The following is a 26,222-nucleotide window of genomic DNA, read 5'->3' as shown; positions in this document are numbered from 1 at the left end:
AGATACGTATATACAAATGAGAAGGCAATGAAAAAGAAGTTGATTTCAGAAGGTATTAAATACTATTCACAAGTATACCTTTTTGTTCCCACTCTGTGGTTTGGAGCAATATCAATCGTATCTGTGGCTGAATCGTGTCTTACTGCCAGTCCTAAGTCTGCAATGCAGCAAGTTCCATTCTTCTTTACTAAGATATTCTTGGACTTCAAATCTCTATGAGCAATGGCTGGTTTCCCTAAAGAAACAAAAATTAAATGTGATTATTTAAAAGGTGATACCAGTCACAATTCTCACCTTTAGGTTCAAAGCCTCTACTCCTGTCCCAGCGCAGTGTCAAAGCATCTCAGCCCACATCATCCACAATACCTGGACAGTTACTCAACAACCCCAAGCAAGTCATTATACCAAAAGTTGCTGAAATCACATTTCTTCAAAAAACATAGAGAAAATAAGATTCTCTAAAAGATGGTGCTCAAAAACTGTAAGTCTAACAACTGGAAGCCTAGGGGTTAAAGACGTTAGTTTGTTGACATCTCATGAATTATTTACAGAACTCTAGTCACAGACTGATATTTCAGTCTAAGAACCAAATATCTACATCACTTCATCTACCTCCCAACTGTAATGTACTCAGTTTTAGATTCACAACCTTTAATACTAACCACGGGAAGACATGCTATTAAAAACTCATAATTACAGTGTGGAAATCCTAGAACCCTCCTCCATTGCTGGCAGGAATGTAAAAAGGTACAGCCACTTCGGAAAAAATCGTCACAGTCTGGCAGTGCCCCAACACCATCAATTACTATATAATCCAATAATTCCACTGTGTAAGAGAACTGAAAATATATGCCCACACACAAAAAAATAAAATAAAAAAAGCGTACACCAATGTTCATGGCAGCATTACTCACAACAGCCAAAAGTGGAAACAACCCAAGTGTCCATCAACTGATGGGTAGATGTGGTACGTCCAAACAACAGAATACCATTTGGCCATAAAAAGGAATGAAGGACTGATATGTGCTACAACATGGATGAACCTTGAAAATACATTAAGAGAAAGAAGCCAGCCACTAAGGAGTTTGGGAGGAACTGGGGAGCGACTGCTATGGGCACAGTATTTCTTTCCGGAGTGATGAAAAATGTTCTAAAATTGACTGCAGTGATTCACAACTCTGTGAATACACTAAAAACTGAGCCATACACTTAAAATGGGTGAATTGTATGATACGTGAATTATAACTCAGTGGAGCTGGTACAATCAACAACAATAATAATTACAAAGATGAGGCTAAGATGTGAAATAGCATGTGTGCAGTAAAGTGCGGAGTGATGGCAAGTGTAGAATCTCTACAGGAGAGAGAGATACTGGCATCTGATATCCTACATGGCATAAAAATCATACCACAACAATTTCGTAACTAAAATTTTTCAACTATAAACTGTCTCATGCAGTCTCCTTATCTCAGGGTTATATATGATTATTAGATGGCCAGATAATATTAGATAGCATGTTAATTTTTATAAAGCATCTTTCACATTACATTTGATACTACACATAAAAATACATTCTTTTAGACTTTAATTCTAAAATGAAGATCCTCAAAATCACAAGACTACATGCCACTTTTAAGAACTCACGAGCACGTCAGTGGTGCCACAATGACTAGAGAATCTCTAAACAAATTCCTACATTGCTAATTCCCCCTGAGATTTTCAACAGAAAGATAAAATAATTTCATTTAAAACCTCATTTTAAACATCTCCACTTAGGCTGACCTGTCACAAAAATTTTCTAACAGACATTAGATTCAGGGGAATTTAAAGCTTAAATAACAGAATTACTTGGGAGTTACCTTGGGTACCAACAATCTCCATGTGAAGATGGGCAAGTCCACTTGCTGTGGACAAAGCGAGTTTTATCATTCCTTCCACGGTCACTGTGTATCTGTTCAAATAATCAAAAAGGGATCCATGCTCATGATAATCTGACACCAACCAGAGCTGAGTCCATGTACCGTTGTCTATAGAGTAGAATAACAATGCTTCAGATGGGTTGTAGAACATTTAAGATTTATCAATTCAAAAGTTACCACTTTTTACTCTTGAAATCCACAACTGTAACATATGATGATGGTACCGTAAGTGTGCATATTATTTCCTTCATGTTTTGTCTGTCTTATACTTTTACATACATATCTTTCAGATACTCTGAGTAAGCCCCCTAGTCTTGAGATAAGGCAAGGATAACTAATCCCATTTAAGAGATAAGGAGTCATAGTTCCAAAATGGTGACCTTGAACCTACACAGACAGTAACAGAGCGGGGACTCCTTAGTGGCTAGAAAAATGTCTGGTTCAGGTTAGGTGCTCGATGGTTGTTTCTGGAAGGAGCAGGGAAATGAGAGGAAGGAAGATGGGAAGTATCTGGAGCCTAGTGTGGCCACAGTAGGAATGGAATAGTACAGGACAAAACTGACTGTGAGCTTAAATGAAGAAATGCAAGCTTTATCACAGACTGTACCTTCAGTTCACAAAGAAGCCAGATAAGAGGATTATGAACCCAAGGTTTACAGCTTACAAAAAAATATAAAAATTGTGGTATTTCCCACTGACACATGGGAAAGCAGAGACAGGAACTAAAACGTCCAGAGGAAAAAAGCGAGGGCTGAACCCAGTTTTACATAAGGTGATTCTGAACTTTGACAACTAGTAATATGTATTTCAAAAAGGTTGCTTGTAAACTGATACATGGATTTGAAATGTGTTTTCCCATGGGAATCATGGTAAAGATTCTGGCTAGGCTTCTGGGCTAGGCTGGTCCACAAAAGCCTATTTAACCTAAAAGTAGCAAGAAAATCACATATTTCGTGAAATCACGCATTACGACAATACTAGGAGGTAGCACAATTCAGTAAAACATGCAGGCTTGGAGTCATTCTGACCTGGAGTGAAAGCCAGGGCCTTGTTGTTATGGATTATGTGACCTCAGATAAGTTTTGTAACCAATGAGCCTCTGTTTCTTCTTTTACACAGCAAGAATACCTTACTTTTGCAAAAGTGTTAAAATTTAAAATATAAGATAATTAGTTAAGCAGTTAGTGTAACGCATGGCACACAGGAACTTAAAATAGGCTGTTTCCTGTTTCCTGAGACACCTGGGTGGCTCAATCAGTAGAGGGTCCGACTCTTGATTTCAACTCAGGTCATGATCCTGGGGTCATGGGATCATACCCGGCATCAGGCTCCATGCTGGGCATGGAGCCTGCCTAAGATTCTCTGTCTCCCTCTGCCCCTCTCCCCCACTTGTGCTCGCTCTCTCCCCCTAAAAAATGAAAAATTAAAAGAATTTTTGTAAATGTGATGTTTCCTACCCTACTGGTTGTAAAAAAAAAAAAAAAAACCCACACAACTGACATAAAACAGCATCTATATTTTGAAGGTTTTTACTTGAAGGAAAGCAACTCTGATTAGAAGAGAATAAGAAAGGTATTTTCAGAAGATTCTAGAGGGGATTTCTGGGTACTTTCCAAAAGAATTTAGATATTCATGACACTAGTTCTTTATAAACTGTTCTTCATAAACTGTACAAACGAATTCTATTCAAACTTACACGTTTTTCTTTCCCTTGACACGGATGCATCACTACCTTGATCTGCATACTTACTAATCAAGACTGAATTCTGAAAGGCTGACAAATAGGAACACAGGCAGATGGAAGAAAGGGAGGTTTTCTGAGGTAATTAGCAAGAAAGGCAGAAGAGGGAGAAGGAAGAGGCTGAGCAATATAAAGGACTGTCTCAGGTGGAATTAACTAATTCAGGGGGATAAGGATAAAGGAGAAGGGAATTGGTGTGGATGGACTAGGTTCTGGGCAAAGTCCATTAACCCCTGACAAAGAAAAGAGGAGAGGGCAGGGAAGATGCAGCAGGGGCAGCCAGTTCCCATGTTGACCACCAGAGGACAGCACAAGCTTGGCTGCGGCCTGAGCAACCAGGAAGAGAAAGGCCAGGGCACAGAGCAAGAGCACCGTGTGCCAGTGTGTTTGCAACTTGAAATACGCCTAAAACAGGTTGGGCTCATTTAGAGCCCCAAAATACAGATTTGAAAGCAACCACCACAGCCAAGTTAGAAACTATGCATGTGGGTAAGTTCTTCAAAGGAGCAATTATTGTTCGTAGACATAGAGCTCTCATAGGAATCAGTAAGAAGGGTTTTAGAAAACAAAGACAACTACTAAGAAATAAGAAATGACAGAAAATCTAGTCACGGAACATTATTTTTAAGGTCCTTTTAAGGGTTGGAGAGGAAGCTAAATGACGTAAAAGGCAGAAGAAAATGAAAATGAAGGACTTGGTCAAACAATGATCACTGCTTTTATCTGTTTTTAAGGTAAGTAATATGGAACTGGTAGTAACCACTGATAAATCACTGCCTACATCCATCACACCCATCACTACCCCTAAGTCACAAAAAAGAGATAATCAAACATTATATGCCTCCTGATGTGATACATAGGAAGTATACAATATACAGGAAGGTATACAATATCACCAAGAAACCAATAAAATGTAATTAGATTCAGTCTCTAATTCTAACTACAAGGAGCAAGTTCTGAGATACTATGGAAACTCAATCAACAGAGTCCAGAATGAGCCAGACAGGACAAACAGTCCAGTTTCTTCAACAAATAAACTTCAAGAAGAAAAAAAAAGATTAAGAGGGAACATAGCAATTTTAAGTTTTAAGCAATTTTAAATCTAAGATAATTATCAACCAAACGCATTGTGTGGACTAAAGTGACACAAAGTGACAAGTGCAATGTGTGAACTCAAGTTATTCGTAAAGTGAATGACCAATTATTTAAAAAAAAAAAAAGACAGATGCAGAAATTTCAAAGTGACTAGATACCTGATGACATTTTAAAAAGTGACAATGGTCGTGTGGTCATGTTTCATTAAAGATTCCTTAATCTAAAGATGAAAATTAAAAATTTTTATAGAGAAAATATCCATTATCATGTCTTTGGCTTCAAATAATTCAGACAGAGGCAGGAGGTGGAATCAGAGATCAAATGTGAGGCAATGAGCTAACAATCAATGTTGAAGCTAAGTGACAGGCATTCATTATACTCTACTCACTTCACTTTTCTACATACCGGAAAATTTCTAAAACTGAAAACTAAAAACAAATCAAAACAACCCAAGTAATAAATGCTTACTGCAAATAAGTTTGAAAATTCAGAGAAGCAAAAGGAAAAATATTCTTAATATTTTAAATATCTTAAATACACTTAATATTCTGAAGAAATACTGTTGAGGAAAACGGGAAGGGAGAGGATGAAAAAGAGGACTATGGTTCTGGTCAATCTAAACAAGAAAATGATAACGTTTTTTAAAAGTAGGAAAGCTGGGAAATACATCTGATTCTGGGTTGGGATGACAGGAGCTCTAACACAAGTCTCTGATGAATCTACGGAAGCAGGAACAGTGGACACGACAGTAGTAACTGAAGTCAAGACAGTAGGCGAAGGACATTCTGAAGCCACTGCTTGCAGTCACACTCATTCTGACTCTCCACTGACGTGGCTTCTTTGCTTCCTGCGGCATCGGATCTGTGCCACAGGCAAGAAAGCGTCCGAATGATCACCAATAGGCAAGGTGGTCTTGGACAAACTATTTCTCTATTTAACTGAGTTTATTTAAAAGTTTATTTTATTTATTTGAAAGGCTACTTAGCCCCTGGCAATTTAAAACACAAAATACACTGAGCAGTTATTTTCACTCTTCCTATAAATACGGTCATTAGTATAGATCAGAATGCCCTAACAGTCATGAGGAAATTTAAAGGAAACAGATCTCTGGGCTCTATCCTATCTCAATTTTGAGCAACCAGAGTTTATAAAATTTTTTCTATGTTATGACTATACTCAATAACTAACTGCCTAGAAAAAAAGAACATCGCTTTTAAAAAATATACATTGCTCTTTATATTTTATAAAAACAATTAGAGATTTAGAAACATGTAGTCAAGAGTCAAGAAAATCTTTAAGAAATTCCAGTTTCTAAAGGCTTCTAATATATTCTATTTGACTTAATGGGTCTAATCTGTATGGCAAACATTGATTTCTCACCAAATCTGACAATGTTTAGTAGCCATATTTGTGGAAAGGCTCAAGTAGAGTTCATTCTACTCAAAGGAGAAGGAACTGTTACTGACCTTTATTGTCTGCCGCTATAAATCCCAAGATGTTTTCATGGCGTAACATTACGGTCTGATAAATCTCGGCCTCACGGAACCATGAGCGTTCTTCTCTAGAGGAGAATATTTTGACAGCAACTTCTTCTCCTCGCCATTTTCCCCGCCAAACTTCTCCAAATCGACCTTTGCCAATACTTTCTTGTAACACAATAGTTCTTGCAATTGTTCTCTGAACGAGCAATGGTAAACCTAAAGATAAGCATAGGCATTAAAGAGTGACTCAGGAACAGAATAACTCTTACAGCTCTATCTTTAAGGAGCTTACAGTCTCACTGGGAGACACAGACTTTATTTACAAAAACAACAATTCATATTTAAAATGAAAATAATAAATATAAGAATCTAGAAACTCCTGCCTAGAGGGTCCAGGTAGACTTTGTACACTAAATTGAATTTTGACTGTCCTTTACAGAAGGGATAGGACCAAAGGATAAGAGGAGCTAAGAATTTAGGTAGGAGGAATATTCAAGCAGAGGTAGAAGAGGAAAATGAATGGATGTTTACAGAACCAGCTTGGACACACAGACGGGGATAGACATGGTAAAGCAATGGAAGAGAAGGGAAGCTGTCCACAGAGTATGACGAGTACTGTATGTTGAGCCCAAGATGACCAATGAGAGCTGTGGATAAAACAGGAACTATTAAAAATTTCTGAAAAGGGCCCATGAGGGGAATGAGGAGAAGTAATTTAAAGATCTTATCTTAGAAGGATGAATGTAGTAATGGTTTTATTGACGGGAGAAGAAAAGTATGTGAACACAAGAAACATAAAATCAGTATGTACAATCCATACTGGTTTTTTTTTTTTTTTTTAAATTTTTTTTTAACGTTTATTTATTTTTGAGACAGAGAGAGAGACAGAGCATGAACGGGGGAGCGTCAGACAGAGAGGGAGACACAGAATCTGAAACAGGCTCCAGGCTCTGAGCAGTCAGCACAGAGCCCGACGCGGGGCTTGAACTCACGGACGCGAGATCATGACCTGAGCCGAAGTTGGACGCTTAACCGACTGAGCCACCCAGGCGCCCCAATCCATACTGGTTTTAATAAATCAGTAAAAATTATCACAGGAACCATTTCAAGACAAGCAACTTACTTGCTAGGAACGGGCTGCCTAGGCAACATTAGTATCTTAAAGAACGATGCCAAGTAACTTATAACTTGGTGATGGGACATTGGCATTATTTCACCATCTGAACATGCCTTACTCTAAAATATGTATTTTTAAAATATTGCCACACTCACTCATTTACAGAAAAGGATTTATCACTATCTACAACATTTAAGTAACACTGTATTTGGAACTATTCCAATTCACTTAATATCACATCCCCTATGGACTAAGGAAATGTCATCTTAAATTATACTGACCCTAACAGTAAAAATACCAGTTTAAACTATGTTCTACACTTGTATTTTATTTATATGACCTATACACGTAAATTTATGTAATTTATAATCTATATTCAGAATTGCTTGGTAGACCAAATTAATCCAATGATAGTAAATGAAAATATGTGCTCTCTTGGTTTCCTAGTATAAAATGCTTATTAATCAGAACATTAAGTTTTTGCTTTAAAGTGACCAGAAAGTTTTTCCTCTTTTCATCTAGAAGTTTCTCAAATGGGTCCTTTTCTCTCCTTGCTCTTTATCCTCCCCACCTATTGCAAAGTAGTTAGCAGTCTAATTATAAGCAATTGTTTTTGTTGATAAGGAGGCTGCTAGCTAAAAATAGATCTGTGAAAATTTCTTATTTTAAATCAAGGAGCTCTTTAATATTATGAATAATCAATTCTTAGTTATGTTATTTAGTATAGATACTAATTCACAAGATTTTCTTAAAGCCTTTAAATGGGGTCACACGTCTAAAGATATAAAGTATACTTAAGAGTTAACTTCAGGAAGCGACTCTGGGAGTTAGAAAGGCAAGGATAGGCACCTGGGTGGCTCAGTTGGTTAAATGGCAGGCTTGTGATTTCGGCTCAGGTCGTGATCTCACAGTTGTGGGACTGAGTCCCGCATCAGGCTCTGCACTGAGCTTGGAGCCTGCTTGCAATGCTCTCTTTTCCTCTCTCTCTGCCCCTCACCTACTCTCTCTCTCTCTCTCTCTCTCTCTCTCTCAAAACAGACAAATAAACTTTAAAAAAAAAAAAAGGCAAGGAGTACAAGAGAAAGGGGAACTGCAAATGGGAAGGATGAAAACGTCTAACACATTCAGGCCTCATGTAAATGATACAGTCAAGAAAGGGGAAAGTTTTTGTCTCCCCATCATCACTGCATTCTAGATCCCAAACTAAAATTCAAAACCAAATCTAGATCTGTCATATTATCTATATTTAGTTACCACAACCTGTATGAATAAGTGAGCATTTTTAAAAAGTAATAATTTTCTTCTAAAGAGAAAAAGAAACAGGCCTAACTCAAATCTCTATGTTATCTGCTTTCCTCTTCTGTATCCTTAGAAATGCTTGTGAGAAACATCAATATGCAGACAGGGTCCAAGCAGCTTCACATGCAGCAAATGAGAAAAACGAGACCGGAACAACCACGTACATTCTAAAAGACCATAAGCATGAATAAGACATAATGAACAGTGGCCTAAGAGACTTACTCTCTTCCCCAAACTGGCACACATGCACATGCTCACACATAGTTTACAATCTAATGACAGCTTAAATAAGGGCCCACATACAGCCTGTGATTCAAATGAACGCAACAGGGATCAGGCTAGCTTCAGGGGTAGAGCTGCCCACGGTTTCCAAGTTAAAGACACAGTTTTTGAGAAACAGAGATCAGGCCTTTCCTCCATTATGGTCATGGTACTGAATAATGAACATATGAATTCATAACATGAAATGATTAGTTTCTTCTTTTCTCAGTGAGTGAAAGGGCTAAAAAGGCTTTTATGTAAAGACATTTTACTCACAGTCACGAGTCCCATGCATGAGACTAAGGCTTTATAATGAATAGAAGGTAAACGAGTGGCATTTTCTGCTATCATTCTACATAAGATAGCTTCTGTCTCAATAAATTTGGAGGCTATTCAGCACATAATGAACTATGACAGGGAAAGGAGGCCTTCAACTATGTTTTTTTTTTGTAATGCAGCAAATTATACTGCATGTCAGATTCTTCTTCCAAATACCTTTCCAATAAGAGTAACACCTGTCATTTGGACCTAACTACAATTTATCAGAACATCTTGTCTCATTTGAACCTCACAACAATCCAATGACGTGCAGAGGGCAGGGTTCATTACTTTCATTTTAAAGATAAAATAACTTGGGCATGAGACATCAGCTAACTGTCCAAAGCCACAGGGCTAGCAAACAGTGTAGACCAGTTTTTGCAGGGTGGAGCATAAAAGGAGAGAAAGAAAGTTTCAGACAGCAGAGTTGTAGTTCCCGATGTATCTAGAAATACAGATAAAATGGAAAAAGAAGAATTTCATTCTTTACTTCATGTCTGTATCTTAAAAGGTTAATAAATGTATTCTTATTCAGAAATCAGCTGCCATGCAGACAGAAACTTCTTCTAATGCTTTAGGTGGGCTTATTCCCCTTGAGGCCTGATACATTACTGCTATGCAGGAAGTATGGCAATAAGGAATTCCAAATGATTTGTAGCCACTCTGATTTTCTGTGACTTTGGTCTTTGCTTATCATAGTTTTTTGGTCTAGGGTGACTTCTAGAATGAGCCAGATGTTCCTTGGGAACCCTCTGGACTATACTCAGAATCAGTGGAAAACCCCAGAGAAGCCTTAAAACAAGCTCTCTCCATTCCTCTTAGCACTCCGGCCCAAAGACTATCACACTTCAGCAGCAAGGCTGCTCTATCTCAGTCCAACCTCTCACTGCCTCCCTGCTCACAACGATCTCAGAGGTCCCTACAGGCTGCCTTGAGAGACCTGAGTCGCAGCACAAGCCTGTGTGTGTACTAGTGTCATGGACACAAGTCACTTACTGAATGTATATGGCCAAAGTCCACAGAAGACTTCAGGCCAAGAAGCCGGTTTCCTCGCGCTTAAATGAATAAACAGATACGCGTATAAATCTATATTCATTTCCTTAAAATAAACAGACATTTGTCACAGTGTGAAATTTCATTGGTATCAGATGAGATTTCATGCTTCAGTCCTATTCCTACTCCAGTCACAACTTCTGCTTTAATGTTCCTTTAGTTACTTGATTATAAAATTAGTGGAATTTTCATCATATATATTTTCAAATCTTCATTTTATCCATGAATCCAGGCTTTATCTGAAGTTGATTTATACTTTTCAAAAGACAGTGTTTCTCAGTATCTGCTCCAAATTTGTGATAAGGACATAGAAGCCCAAAAGAAATACGGTTTAACCAAGGTCAGAGAGCCAACCAACGACAAAACTTGCACCAGAATCTTGATCTCTTGATTCCTAGCCCAGTGTCAAATTATACTATTATAGAGGACAGGGGTCTTCCTCTCTCAGTGTCTTTTCAAGCTCATGCAACTGAAAAAATAAATCCCTTTCAGTTTAAACATGAAGTACTGCCATACCAAAATCCACTTCAAGAGATGATTCTGGCAATTAGCCAGTCTACTTCTGAAACCACAAGAATCAGCAAATGGAACTGAGAAAAGCAAACATCACAGAGGTCATGGATCCATAAAGCTATATTAAATAACAAGGTGGTTAGACATTTTTCTAAAGTGAGAAAACCATTCATTTAACAAAAAAAACTAGGTCTGAGCTAAGGACAGCAATTGCATATGTTAAAAAAGCAAATAACCTTAAAAATTCCAAAAACATTTTCTGCCATGTTTGCTTTCAAACATCAAAATAAAGCTGGTAAACAATCCTGAATAGAGTAGGTAGCTACAGATCATTTGAACATCTATGAACTTCAGCCTCACTCCCAAGAAATAATTGTCCTTATTCTTTCTATCTCATGGGAGTCATAAGAAGGTGAGAAAGCTTTGAAATTTATACAAACATGAAGATGACTTACAAACTTACTTCAACATTAAAAGTACATTCTAATTCATCTACGATGAATTAGCCGCAGACCTTAACTGGCCTTAAAGCTGGAATTAGTATTTACACTATCTTAAGTTTTACACAATACACCAATTGGCTTAGCCAACTAATAAATAACACAGTTAATCTTTAAAAGACTTCTTAGGAAAAAGGAAAAACAAGTACATTACCTGATCCAGAACCCGATGTTGTCATATCATAAATTAAATCTTTCAACGTAGTGCCCTCTGAAATAAAAGGACGATCTAAGGAAGGATCCTCTTCGTTTGGCACTCGATGGTGAATGACAGTACGATTATGGCAGATATAAACCATTAACATGAGTGAGATGCAGACGAAGCAGACTGGTCCAGCAATGACAGCTGCCAATTCGACGGGACCAAGGCCAGATGATGGCTTTCCTGAAAAAGGGCCTCAAATGAAATAAACATCAACAATAGCAAAAACACTGAAGGTGGCATCCACAATTTCCTAATCCTCCCCATTTCATGCACTTGGCCACTACTCCCATTAGTCAGAGAGCCTCATTCCAGCAGCTCATAGGGCTCAAACCCAGAACAAATAAATCATTTAGTCTTCTCCCATTGGCCCCCCTTTCATGATCGTCAGGTCAGACAACATCCACTTACTCTTCCTCTGCTCTTCAGCCTCGTCTAAATAAAGCCAGCGACCACCAACATTCCAGGACATCCACACTATCACTCTCAGGTCACTAATAAAAGAACCAATGATCTGGGGCACCTGGGTGGCTCAGTCACTTAAGCATCTGACTCTTGATTTCGGCTCAGGTCACGATCTCATAGTTCGTGGGATTGAGCCCCACACCACACTCTGTGCTGACGGCCTGCTTGGGATTTTCTTCCTCCCTTTCTCTCTGCCCCTCCTCCTCCTCCTCCGCCTCTCTCTCTCAAAAATAAGTAAATAAACAAATTAAAAAAAATAATCTGGAAAAACTCCCATTAATGTCTTAAAAGTCCTTTTTTTAATCAAGTTTTTAAATTTTAATTCCAGTATAGTTAACATACAGTGTTATATTAATTTCAGGTACATAGTACAGTGATTAAACAATTTTAATTTTAATCATACAATTTTACTCGGTGCTCATCATAAGTGTTAAGTCTTTTTTTTTTTTTAAAGAAGTTTGGCTTGTCTTCTTATTCCAAGGCCAATAATATATACAAATGGCAGGCAAAAAAAAAAAAAAAAAAGTATAAATATAGATGAGCAAAAGTAAAATGAAAAAAAATTTTCTTTAGCCTTACTAGCCCCAAACAATTCACATTTTAGTATATGTCTGTGTATATATATCTATCTCTATCCATTTTTGTAAGTTTTTATTTACTTAATCTCTACACCCCACATGGGGCTCGAACTCAGGACCCTGAGACCAAGAGTCATATGCTCTTCCAACTGAGCCAGCCAGACACCCTTCCATCCATTTTTTTAAATGTAAAATATATCTTTTGCTTTGTTAATAGAGTTTGCATGTATATACTTCCTAGTCTATGTTAACCACTTGGACTTTTTTTAATTTTTATTTTTTAAAGTTTATTGGAGTGTGTCCATGCTCTCATAAATGGGAGAGGGGCAAAGAGAAAAAGAGAAAAAGAGAGAAAGAGAGAAAGAGAAAGAGAGAGAGAGAGAGAGAGAGAGAGAGAATATGAATCCCAAGCAGGCTGGGCACTGTCTGCTCAGAGCCCAACATGGGGCTTGATCTCACTAACCAAGAGATCATGACTTGAGCCAAAATCAAGAGTCAGACATTTACCACTTGGACTTTTATTTCAAGATCATTTATATTCTTATAATCTCTTAATAACTAACATTTTGCATTATTTCAGAAACACATTAATTACATTGGCATTAATCCTGAGCCTTGCTGGTTCACTGCTCAGAACCATTTCTTTTATATCACAACTTTCCCATTCTTGAGATCTTTACTTGGATTGATTTCTTATGATAGAATCCTAATTCTTATAATTTCTTTTAAGAAGAGTACATGGGTTCTCATACACTGAATGCTTATTATCTAAAAATGGCTGTTGTTTTTATACATAAAAAATCTTGGCAGACCTAAGGAATTTTAGGTAACAATTAATATATGATGTTCCATTAACTTCTGATATTTAAAAAAGCAGAAAATCTGAACTTTTTCTTCTTTTTAGAGGTAATCAGTGTTCACTTGTGCCGAATGCATAAGCAATTTTTTTCTTCATTCTTGAAACTGACATTTTATTATATGTATTTCATTACGTATTTTTTCATTAATTTTGCATAACATTCTGCATCTCTTCTGTCTGCTCATTTGTCATTTTCTGGAATTTTTGTAGTAAGTATATTGGATCACCTAGATTTATCCTCTATAGCTCTTAATTTGCTCACCCTCTTTTCTCCCTGAATTATAACACAATTTCTCAAGCTTATCTTGCCTTAAGCTTGTATCACACTTAACTATAAAATATTAGTATCCAGTCTGCTATTCACTCTCAATACTGCATTTTTAAAAATAATTCATCAGTTGAGCTTTTCATCTAAAAGTGATCTTTAGGAGCGCCTGGGTGGCTCTGTCAGTTAAGCGTCCGACTTCGGCTCAGGTCATGATCTTACAGTTTGTGAGTTCCAGCCCCGCATCAGGCTCTGTGCTGACAGCTCAGAGCCTGGAGCCTGCTTTGGATTCTATGTCTCCATCTCTTTCTGCCCCTCCCCTGCTCTCTCTTTGTCAAAAATAAATAAACATAAATAAATAAATAAATAAATAAATAAATAAATAAATAAACAAACAAATAAAATTAAAATAAAATAAAATAAAATAAAATAAAATAAAATAAAATAAAATAAAATAAAAGTGATCTTTAACTGAAAATGGACTTTAGACTGTCTGGGAGTTCTTCCCTATCATGAGGTAAGTCTTTTTCATAGGATTGATTCATCCAGTTCAGTTCACTTCTGAACCACTGAATCTTCATTTGGTAAAATTTTTTTTTTATTTTTATTTTTTTGTTGTTTGCTTATCAGAGACCTGGGAATGAGGGATTTTTATGTATGTTGAGCATTAGAAATGAAGTGAGTTCTTCACAAGGCTTTATGAGTCTTCATTTAGGTATTTCAAGCCAAATGGAAATGGGAAATTGTGGAATTATAATTTTTCTTTGTCATTTTAGAATTGCAGATGCCTAAACAGAAGTCAGAAAAATCAGTCTGATAGAAACTTGCCATGGGGAGCTTCCCCACCATGCTGAAAGGTCTGGTTTTACTTTGCTGTTATCACTTGAATGAAGTGCAGGACTGCCTCGCTCTGTAACCTGTAGGGCTGGCCCTTTTCTGCTGGGCCACAGCAGTGCTTCCTACTCTAATTAGCACGATGCCTGGACCAACTCGGAGTGGAGAGGGAGCACTGTGGTTGCCTCCGTGAGCAATGAAAGCAGGTGCTTCCTAAAGAAGGATGGGGCATTTCCTCCTGTAACCTCCTCACCCGAGTGCCTCAGTGTAAGGTTAGGTGGGATTCTGTAAGAGGTGCTTTCATGTACTTCTCTTCATCTGGGTAGTCAATTCTTCACTAGTCTGATGCTATCTGCACTATAAATCATAGAAGTTTCTCACAAATATAGGCACGAGGCTGGTATTCTTCCATTAATTCTGCTAGCATGAATACAGGTTTCCCCCACTTTTATATTGAATATTCTATATTGCCACTGTAGAAATTCAGGATTTGAGGAAAGTGATGGAAGGAGTTAAATACATGTGCTCAGGCTAACATCTTAAACTAGAACCTGAACATTAATCTAATTCTAAGAATTTATGAAGCCTTCAAATTCCTGGCTCGGCCAGGACACTGTTAAATGTAAACTATGGTGAAGGACCAAAAGCCCCGAAATCATATATAATGATTTGTATATAAAGATCATAAAGCAAAGTTAAATTACAAAATGAAGGCATCTGGACTGTTTAGTGCTGCGCTCAATTCCTGCCCATTACCGACTGCTTTAAAAGGCTGGGGCATCATACAAGGAAGAGAAGGCTACTCTGAGGACAAAGCAGGGACACTCTGAGGATGTACTGCTGCAGCAGCCCTGTCAGAATCCGCCTTGAAGAGGATGGCCTTTTAGGCATAACAGACCTCAGAGAAAGTCTATTATTGGAACCACGTTCTCCAACAACACACACCCAGCAAGCAGGATCTTGGCTACTCCTATAACTCTACAACTACGGACAAGTTCCTTCTTGCCTCTCCATGGAGCAAGGTTTTAGTTCTAAAACCAGGGTCAGAATCAGCTTTTCGTGCAGTATTAGAGAAAAGTCTTACACAACCACTTACCAACAGTCGGGAGTTCTATTTTATTGCAGTGGTCCTGATTGCAGCAATACGTTGTAGTGACAGAGCCGGTTTTTGAAGACGGTGCACACACAAACGGCCTGTCTCGGGGAATTAGGTCAATTTCAGCTATACACATGCTATTGTGTATAACTTTGTCTGTGGTCTCTGTCACAGAGACAAAGCAGAGCCCATCTGTCACACAAGTAAAATTGTCTTTTGTACAAAGGTGGCAGAAACACTGTAATGCTGGGAAAAGAGAAGATTCTATTAGAAAAAATTCTCAAGGTTCGCAATGTGAAGTTATCCCATATTCACTAAAATAATACATTCCTGATCCTATTATAATACAATTTCTTTGCACTGTTCAAAAAATAAAATGCTTATTTCTGTCAGAAGTTCCAAATTCTGTTCAGAAGCACACATACATAGGAGTCAAATGTGATAAAATCGGGACCGAGGTTTTTTTCTAAAACTTTTTGGTTTACAACTACAGAAAAATTCTCACAAGTAATTTCATCAAGGTAAGGCTCTCCCATTTGAAACACAGTACATGTAAATTTTTAATGGTTATTCTTATCAGCCCAAAGCTATGTATTCACATATTCCCCCACCTGGAAGCAATATGTGAAAATACAACTACCTACTTCACTAGAGGCTGGAAATGTCATTTGGGTGGATTTATGGTAATGGAGTAATGGAAATAGATTTGTATTTCTCTTTCCTCTTGTGCAAACCCTGAGAAAGGCATGTATCTTCTAGCTAGGATTAGGGTGCTTGCTCAGTAAGCCAAGGAGACTGCACCAGTTAAGGTAATCATAGACTGGAGAAACACTAGCAACATGCCCAGTTGTATCTTTTGATCTTTATGGCTTAACTGGAGAAGTGACTCCTTCAGGGAAGTCTTCCCGTAATTACCAACACCTTCCCCTACAAACAGACACAGACCTTCCACCATGGTCTCCAATGAGGTTAAGTGCTTCCCAAAGCACACATTAACAGGATTGCTATATTTTTTCTCTCCCCTATGAAACTATAAGCACATTGCAGGCAGAGATCCATATTAATCATTTCTGTAAATCCATGTCTAACAGGCCTGTTACATACCACCATTCAAAAAACTTTTGTTAGGGGCGCGTGGGTGGCTCAGTCGGTTAAGCGTCCGACTTTGGCTCAGGTCGTGATCTCGCAGTTTGTGAGTTCGAGCCCTGCACTGGGCTCTGTGCTGACAGCTTGGAATTCTGTGTCTCCCTCTCTCTCTGCCCCTCCCCTGTGGGCCCTATGTCTCTCTCTCTCTCTCTCTCAAAAATAAACATTAAAAATTTAAAAAAAAAACACTTTTGTTAAATGAATGATAGAATGGGCACTTAGATTTCACTACAAACTCATGAAACTGCAAAACACAGTTATGTCCTTAGGTCCAAACAAACTTCCCAATTACTCGTTGGAGAGGAAAACGTTACAGTCCAGATATGTAGTACACAGAATGGCTACCTATGATGAGACCAAGGAGGTCCACAGAAACAGCATATCTAGAAAAAGAATAGCTAGACAGGCAGGCCAGAAGAAAGCTAACTCTCTGAACAGCTTACTGTGCAGGAAAGGAGAACTCAACAGGCTTGTGATGCTCAAATGTTGCATATTCCCAAGAAAGGCCTGTTTAGGACTGGCCCTTGGCTAGTCCCTAGGCAATAAGCTCTGAGCCCTTGGCACATTCTCCCTGATACGAACACTGCAAACCTGTGTGACTGAGACCCAATAAAAACCCTGGACACCAAGGCTCCACTGAGCTTGCCAAGCTGCAACACTCTGCACGTGCTGTCACAGTGATGCTGAGCTATGGAGTGAGTGCACCTGTGCCACTGCACTGGGCCAGCACACCTGGAAGCTGGCACCTGGTTGCTCCTGGGATTTGCCCCATGTGCCTTTTCCTTTTGAGGATTTTACTATGTATCTTTCCCACTGTAATAAGCCATAACCATGAGTACAACAGCTTTTCTGAGTCCTGTTAGTCCTAGCAAATCACTGGGCCTAAGGGTGGTCTTGGGGACCTCAACTCACTTGCTAAAACCAAACTCAGGAATGTCAGGAATGCCTCAAGCAAGTGCTTCTTGGTTGCTGGCTTAACTAATATACTTACTACCTTTACAGACCAGCAATGTTTTACCTTAGTCGTCATAAAAAAAAAAAAAAAAAAAAAAAAAAAAAAAAAAAATTGTTCTTTCTTCTTCTTAAGTAGTTCAGCTATTTGAATTAACTCCTCCCAAACACAAGAACTCAAAAAGAGTATTAAAAAAGACACAGTCATAGTCCATAGTCTAATACTTAAAGATTATTAAAAGAGACAGTAGTTATTCACAGTGATTATAGGTTCCCCGGGTATAATTTCCTAAGGAGGGATTCTGACTAAAAAATCCATGGACTGGTTTCAGGGATACATGAATGCCATGAAACTGCAGGTCAAATATATGGCTTTCAAGGTTTGTTGCTTTCAGCAGAATCACAAAGGAGTCTGTCACCCACAAAAGATCACAACCACCACCATAGGAGACTGTCATAATTCTCTCCTGAATCCTCTGTACTCATGGTTAGTCAATCGACCAATACTGTCTAACCATTAGTTTTATCAGTTACTCTACCAAAAGCTTAGTGTACCAAGACCAACTTATGGTTCCAGCACTTGAAGAGCTCCAAGGCCTACAGAAGGCGAACGCTACGATACAGTGTGTAATTGCTATGTATAAAAAATACTGCCATGAATACTCTCTCAATTCTAAGATCTTCATCTTCTCTCTTAGCATATATGAAATGAGACCTACACGCTTGGCCTAACAAGACTTTTACTTTGGGATTCCAACTTACGGCTCCCTTCGCAAATGCCATCTAAGGCCACACATTTCCCACCATCATGTCTTTCATGGCCATGGTCTTCACACATACTATCTTTCTGCTTCATTTAAACCCACCTCTCATCCTTTAAGACCCTATTCAAACAAGATCTTTTCCATGATATGCTCTAAACTCTTCCCCACCCTTAAGATAACTGGGTGGGTCCTTATGATATGTTTCCTAGTCTTCTTTGTGGACCTTTAAGACTTGTCATATCGAACAAATCACTCTATTTATAGTTTGCTGTTAAGGTGTCTCTCATTACATTAAGAAGGGCCAAGTTTTTTAAAATTTGTTTTCCCACCGTTTAATCCTGGACTCTTAGATGGTGATCACAAAAATACATGCTGACGCAGTATTTCCCAAACCAGAGGTCCCAAGTATGTTGGGAGAAGAAGGGGAGTCTACAAATTGTGTACAAAAAAATTTTTAATGCTTTCATTTAAAAGATAATCTAAAATGAATGATAAAAATTCTGGATCATAAGTAACCACAATCTAAACAAGTACTGTCAGTAGGCTGTCTTTCACTGATGCTTCTTTGGTTGTATTAAGATCTCCCTCAGGCCAAACGTTTCTCATGGCACACTGTGCAAGGAAAGGTCTCATTGTAACTGTAACCAACAGTGAAAAATACTGTACAGGAAACTAGAATCATCAGAGCATATGACAATACAGGCATCGTCAAAAGCCAACAAACAGTCTAACAGCTAATGCCACATATATATGCTGCAAGTATTACATGGGTCCTATCTTTGCAGTACAATTGCAAAAGTTCATTAGAAATAAATGTGGATGGAAGTATCCAATGACATTTTTCCATTCTCACTTCCAGCATGAGCTGGTATAGAGAACCATTTAATAAAGACTTCAGTAATGTCATCATGTTAACCTCATCTCCGAGTGAACACCACAGCTGACATCTCATTAAAACCGGTATTTAAGGAATGTTTGCTGGCAAGTGTTTTGGTCAGACATGAGGTCTGATTATCCCGAACTTAAAAACAAAGCCTTAAAGTCATTAATAGCACCTTGCACAACATTACTTACAGAGAATGGATACTTGCAGCTTTTAGTATCACTCACGTGAAAATAGAGAAACAGATTTAAAATGGCATGAGACCTGAGGCTATTTTTTTCTATTGTGAAACCTAAACATCACCTGTCTCACTGAATAACTATTAACTTGAAATTTGTTAGTTTCATAGTTGTCTTTGTATTTAATTTGCAGTCTTGGTTTATAGTTATAAATGAGCCAAAAACAACAAAAAATTTTTTATCTAGTTTCACAGCTATACAATTTAAGTAACAGGAAAAATACATTCTGCATGTTTCCTTTTAAAGGGGTTACTACTTATGGCAAGTTTGAGAAAATTAGGGCTAAAGGGCTTCTCTGAACAAGTGTCCTTCAACAAGAATAGGTCACTGGACAAATATAAACTTCACTTAACATAAAGCTTAACCAGATTAGGGTTTATTTCTTGCGAGAATTTTAAAATTCTATTTTACTACTCTAAATCAGAGTTGAGACTGAATACAAGATTGCTGTTAAACATATATGATGTTTAGAGTTGACATATATGATGACAGTTCAGAGAAAAAATAAAACAAGAATTTAAAAATTTCCATGAATTCATGAGCTTTAATTCTCATTTTTTAATTCAAATTTATTTTATGAATAGATAGATCTGACCCCTAGCTACCTCTCTTTATTAATTAGGCTGTTGTTAATTTTTAAACGCACATACAGGGCAAAATTTCTATCTAAAAAAGGTGTACAATGATGTCTTCTTCCCACCCCAGAGCCCAGGTTTCACACCCTCCTCTGCAGCATCCTTTAACACAAGCCCACCAACTCGACTCTTTCATTCTGCAACTTCTCACTGAGCATATCTATCTATCTGCCAGGTACTGCGCAGGCTGCGGGGTGTAGGGATGAATAAGACAAGTATCTGGACTGCAAGAGCTCAGCAGCGTGGATTAAACGGAGCACTAAAATCCAGGGTCTGGAGGACAATGATCAAAGCGCTTCAACTCTGCCAAGGTAGAAGGGATATCAAGAAAAGCTTCACAGGCCATCTGAGTCAGAACTTGGAGCATATGTAACTCTGCTAGATAGCTGAAGGTGAGAAAGTTGTCCTGACAGCTTTTTGTCCTGAGGTTTTTTCTCCTCAGTGGCAGGATTTTATCCTTGGCGGCTAGCATCCCAAATGTTAATGAGACCATCAGATTTCAATAACTATTCAAGATATTAACCATAATGGTTTCATTTCATCAGCAAAATGAACATAATCCCTTCCTGACCTATTTCATCATCTCAACGAGATCATCAAATGAGATACTGTACAATAGCACATCTTGAAACTACTAATATAAATCATATGTGACCACACAGAATTATCACATATAATAAATGGCGTTGTTCCACACACAGTTTTTATTTGTAGGCCACCAAAGAAACGCGTCTTCCCCAAAGTAGTATGTAAAGTTCCACTGTACAGTCCTAGACAGGGCCGCAGGAAACCTTGAAGACCGTCTCATTCTAATTCAGTTCCGTCATTTTATTAATGCAGAAACTAAAACTGAGGAGTACCAAAATAATTTATAACAACATCCTACCCATGTTACAGGTGGATGTGAATTCCCACTACGTTTTCATCACAAACATGTGATGGTATTGGTATCTGTATGTTTCTGAGTTAGTATCCAGATGTTAAATAACTCAAATCTTTCAAGACTCCCCAGTGGTTCAATAGGACAGCTTCTTGCTTGGACCCCTAGAGTTGGGCTTTTCTGCCTGACAGCAAAGATACGAATCAAACTCCCTGTTCAGTACCTTTCTCCTACCTTGGTCACCTTTTGCTTCCAGGCCCCAATATCTACCAGCAGCTACAGCTTCCTCCATTCTATGATGCACATTTTCCCACACTCTCACTTCTGAAATCTGCATCTGCATTACAATCAAGGTGAAAAGAAAACTTCAGCCTCTGGACAGAAAGGTAAGACACGATATTGCTCCTGCAACCGAACCATGTACAAACTTGGCTATGTATAGAAGGAATTACTAATTATCACTTTAATTATTTGCATTGGTATCTCTCCTGCAAATAAAATTTAGCTTAACCTTATTCCCCATTAAGGTCTTCAGGCAGATTTCACTACGATTCAGCACTGCAATGAAAAGCCACTGCGTTCACAGAAAATTGTCAATCCCATGCCAGGAAATACAATTACTAGCAATAGAAATTTCCAAAGACTGCAAAATAAATCACAGAATTTTCAAAATTAGAAGATGTTGGTGTGATGTGAAGGGCTGTCAGAAACCAAACATCTAGCTGTCAAAGAAAGTGACAACAGTAAAGAGAGACAGCGGGACTCCTGGGGTTATCAACTTCACTGATGGTGATAAATCCCAAGTTGAGATTCTAGCACTTGGTCCCAACTATAAAGGAAATTTCCATCATTGCTTCATTTGAGTGTGTCTGGAGGTCACACATCAAAACCCTATTCCTTCTACCTCCCTTCACTGCTAGATAGTCAGCTAGGGCCACCCAGGGCTGATTCACAAACCCAGGTACCCTGCTAAACAAGTGGAAAAGCAGACAGCCTGCGAACAGTACACAGAACAGACAGGTCTATGACCTTTGTTGATTAAATAAAAACTGGCACCAGAAACCTTGTCTTCTCAGGCCAATAACTTACTCCCCGCTTTATGCATATACTTCAATACTCCCTCCTTTTTCAACCCTTGTTGTTTGGTCTCACGATCCTTCTTTCCCTCTATCAAGTACTTGACTGAAACATCTGTTGAAATTACTAGTGATGCCTTTCTGGTGAAATTCAATGTTCTTTTCTAAAATTCTTCAGGATATGAGACACACTGACACATTGTTCTTTATTGGTTTACATGACACCACTCTTCCATGTCCACAGTCAGCCCTCTGCTACCTCTCAGATCTACATCTCTATACTTCTTGGCCTTGTGCTCCAAACTCATATTTTAACTGCCTTCCAAGAAACACTCTGCTTGGCTTGCCTTTTACTGCAAAGTCAACACATTCAAAACCAAAATACAACATTATTCCTCTAATAGTGGGAGATGTAATCAAAGGGCCCCACAAGGACTCAGGTTCCTTCATTGCTGAGACAGCTCAGCAGTAAAAAAGCAACAGGAGGATGCAGATTTCCCTCTCAGAGACTGAATTCCAATCTTTTCACCACTCTGACTTTGCGGGTGATGACCCTTACTTTCCCTTACCCTTCCCATTATAGCACAATTATGTATTGCTACCTAGTGAGAGTATTCCCAAATATTACAAATATGCACCAAAAGACAGGTAAAGGACATGAACGATGTCTTTTATTCAGTCTGCTTAGCTACTGTTAAAAACTGAAGATCATACCACTGTTGGCAAGGATGAAGGCAAAAGTTAGAATACATACAAACCCTTTTAGGTACTGCTGGCAACCCTGCTACAATCTTGTCCGAGTCCCACTCCAGTTCTGCCTCCGGTCTTCCCTCTCGGCCCAGTGCCACACCCTCTCTCAAGGAGTCTGGTCCTCTCTTCTCTTCTCCCTGCTCCAGCTCTGGGGAAAGCATACTAGGTTCTCTTCTTTTGTAAATATGCTGCCAATCTCTGTAAACAAGGCTAAAACCCTGACCACCAACAGGGTTTTTATTCTTCCAAGTACTCAGTGGTTCTTCTCAACTCCACCCCTTAGGGTTACCTGGCAGCTGTAATGTCAAAGTGAGCTTGTCAAAACACCAAGCACCATACAGCGTGAAAGCGAATTCTCTAGTCTAGTCCGGATAACATTCCACTCCCAAATTTAGGGCTTTAAAACAAAAATATGATTTACCCAGAAATGCTTCCAGAAAGTCCAAGGACTTAAGAAACATTTCTAATTCAACATACAACTCCAACCTGGAGGACTAGGGGCATGCCTAAATTCTCAATCACTTGTTTTTTGTTTTTTACAATACTTCCATTTTCTAGTCTCCTGAGCTCCATGGAATTAGTTGATATAAAGTTAACTGATATCCAAGAAAAACACACTAAGAACAGGCTGCCTCAATGGCAAGATGAGATTTAACAGGGACAATTAATATAAAGGCCTTCGTTTAGGCTCAAATAAAATAAACTGCATAAATACAGGATAAAGATTTGCTTAGCAAATTTGGGGAATCTGTTTAACAACAGATTTTTAAAAGTCAACAGCATTTACTGTTAACTGTAGCCATGGTGATAGGGGAGACAGAGAGAGAACTGGGCACAAAATTCCACAAATGTCCAAATAATAAATAATCAATGTTACTTGAACATCCATCTGCTATGTAAATATGGGTCAGAAAATCAAAGAACGAATTCGACAAAGTTTGACTGGAAAGGTATCCTAGCCGTGGAGACAACTACCTCATTTTATAGACCTAGTGTCTATTTGTCTCACTCCAATACTAAATCAAATCATGAGGTCAGGATGTGGTAAATTTTGTTTCATAAAAAGCATTTCCTTACTACAGCTCCTCCCTACAATGAACTGACTGCCTCACAGAAGATTATGACTTCTCTATCATTAGAGATATTTAAGCAGAGGCTTAATGACCAATAGTCAGAATTTGTGAAGTAGGGATCTCCTGCACTAAGTAAAGGGTTGATATAAAACTAAAACTCTACAATTCTTCAAATAGTAAGATTCTATTGTTACAAGTTGCATCAAATATTAAACACCCATACTTTCCTTTTTTTTTTTTTTTTTTTTTTTTTAATATTTGTTTATTTTTGAGTGAGCAAGGAGGGGCAGAGAAAGAGGGAGACAGAGGATCCGAAGCAGGCTCCACACTGACAGCACGGAGCCCAATGCAGGGCTCAAACTCACAAACTGCAAGATAATGACCTGATGCTTAACCAGTTGAGCCACCCAAGCGCCCCTCCATGTTTTCATTTTTTGACTAATTCAACTTAAGTTGACATCTTCAAGGTACAGCATTTAGGGTAGCAAAACTCATTGTATAATTGTTTGTTGATCTATTTCCTCCATTACACTGTAGGTTAGTATTTTATGAGTATTTTATGCATCTCTGCATTCCTAGGTCCAGAATCCAGAAAGGATCCAGTATGATTCTTGAATAAACATCCCAGGAGTATCTCTTTTGTATGTGGGTGGTCACTAGCACCAGGGTCCTCAATTAAATGGCCAAGCAACCAAATTTTTTTACTTTTAACTACCTTCATTTTTGAAGTCTTTTTCCCATCTCTCAATGCTCTCCTTTCAACTGTCTGAAATTCCCACTCAAGTACCTCCCTTAAGCCCATTTGATGGACAATACCCCATCATCCAGAATAACCTCTTCCTCCATATAAATGGAAGGCAACCTGACACTTCCAAGATTACAAATGAACATACCCTCTGACCTAGAAGGAATGTAGCCTACAGATATACTTTACATGTGAAAAGTGCCTAACATACATGGTTATTAATTTCCTAAGAATTTTATACTAGGTTGTTTCTAATCCTGCCTATGCATCTATCAATAGAACTGGTGAAATAACATGATGGTACCACTAAAATGGAAGCCCATACAGCTACAAAAAAAAAAAAAAAATTGATGTTTTCATAAAAAATTGTTTTCAAAAATTTGATGATGATTAACATAGACTAACCCCTAAGATGTATTAAGTAAAAATCTGGGGGCGCCTGGGTGGCTTAGTCAGTTGACCATCTGACTCTTGATTTCAGTTCAAGTCATGATCCTGGGGTCGTGGGATCAAGCCCAACATCGGGCTCTGTGTTGAGTATGGAGCCTGCTTGAGATTCTTTCTCTCCCTCTGCCCCTCTTCTCTGATCAGGCTCTCTCTCTAAAAAACAACTGCATAGTGCAGAACAGTATATTTAATACACTAACATTTTGGCTAAAAAGCAAAGGTAGGAAGGAAAGAAGAAAGGAAAATGCATATACACATTGGCTTGTACATATTACAAAGCATCTCCCTGGAAATACAAAAGCAATAGGTAACACTGACTTCCACGGAAGGGAACTGGGTACCCAGATGATAGGGATGGGAGGAGACTTCACTACACACACATTTGTACTTTTTGAATTTAGAAAAATGTGAGTATATTATATCTATTCAGTGTCATAAAAAAATAAAAAATGCCTATGCTCCATCCCTTTCTCCTATACTATCTTCAAAACTCCTAACTTAGTACATTTACTATATGGAGTATTGCCACCTCATGCCAATTTCAAAACTTTAATGTTCTTTCTGTGAAACAATTTGCCAAGATACAGTAATAGCCTTTAAAATATACTTTTTTGGGGGCGCACCTGGTTGGCTCAATCAGTAGAACATGCAACCTGTGATCTCAGGGTCATGACTTTGAGCCCCACACTGAGGGTACAGATTACCTAAATAAATAAAACTTTTAAAAAAACTTAAAAAAAAGTAAATATTACTTAAAAAAATAAAACTTCTTTAACTCTATTAATACTACTTCTTAGAATGTTGTCTAAAGGAGTAACATGAGATAAGAGCAAAGATATGCACGCAGATGTTTGTTACAGCATTTTATGGTTGAAAACAACCTATATGAATGACAATATGACAATGACAAAATAAATTATGGCACAGTCATAAGTGGGATGCTATATAGGCATTAAAGCTGATATTTTAGAAGCATTTTTAAGGACAGGGAAATGGTTATATTACTAAAGCTATATACAATGTGATTATAATTCTAT

At 38.1% G+C, this 26,222-nt stretch overlaps 1 protein-coding gene across 6 annotated transcripts in view; it reads right to left on the bottom strand.

The window, feature by feature from the left end:
* Window positions 1-26,222, bottom strand: part of TGFBR1 (transforming growth factor beta receptor 1) — a 57,264-nt gene that overhangs the window by 13,278 nt on the left and 17,764 nt on the right. For 2 of the 6 annotated variants that reach the window (XM_060609207.3, XM_060609209.3), the window contains exons 2-6: window positions 15,597-15,842; window positions 11,452-11,694; window positions 6,222-6,452; window positions 1,860-2,027; window positions 79-235 (exon numbers count right to left, since the gene is read on the bottom strand). In XM_060609207.3, coding sequence (XP_060465190.1) covers window positions 79-235; window positions 1,860-2,027; window positions 6,222-6,452; window positions 11,452-11,694; window positions 15,597-15,842 — 1,045 coding nt within the window. Of the gene's footprint in view, window positions 1-78; window positions 236-1,859; window positions 2,028-6,221; window positions 6,453-11,451; window positions 11,695-15,596; window positions 15,843-21,328; window positions 25,985-26,222 lie in introns of those variants that run through there. The other 4 variants (XM_060609204.3, XM_060609210.3, XM_060609205.3 and 1 more) reach the window with 4 other exon arrangements.

The sequence above is a fragment of the Panthera onca genome, chromosome D4 (assembly GCF_046562875.1).
Source record: "Panthera onca isolate mPanOnc1 chromosome D4, mPanOnc1 haplotype 2, whole genome shotgun sequence".
Lineage (NCBI taxonomy): Eukaryota > Metazoa > Chordata > Mammalia > Carnivora > Felidae > Panthera > Panthera onca.
The sequence above is the reverse complement of the archived record's forward strand: the minus strand, read 5'-3'. Positions and strand labels throughout refer to the sequence as shown.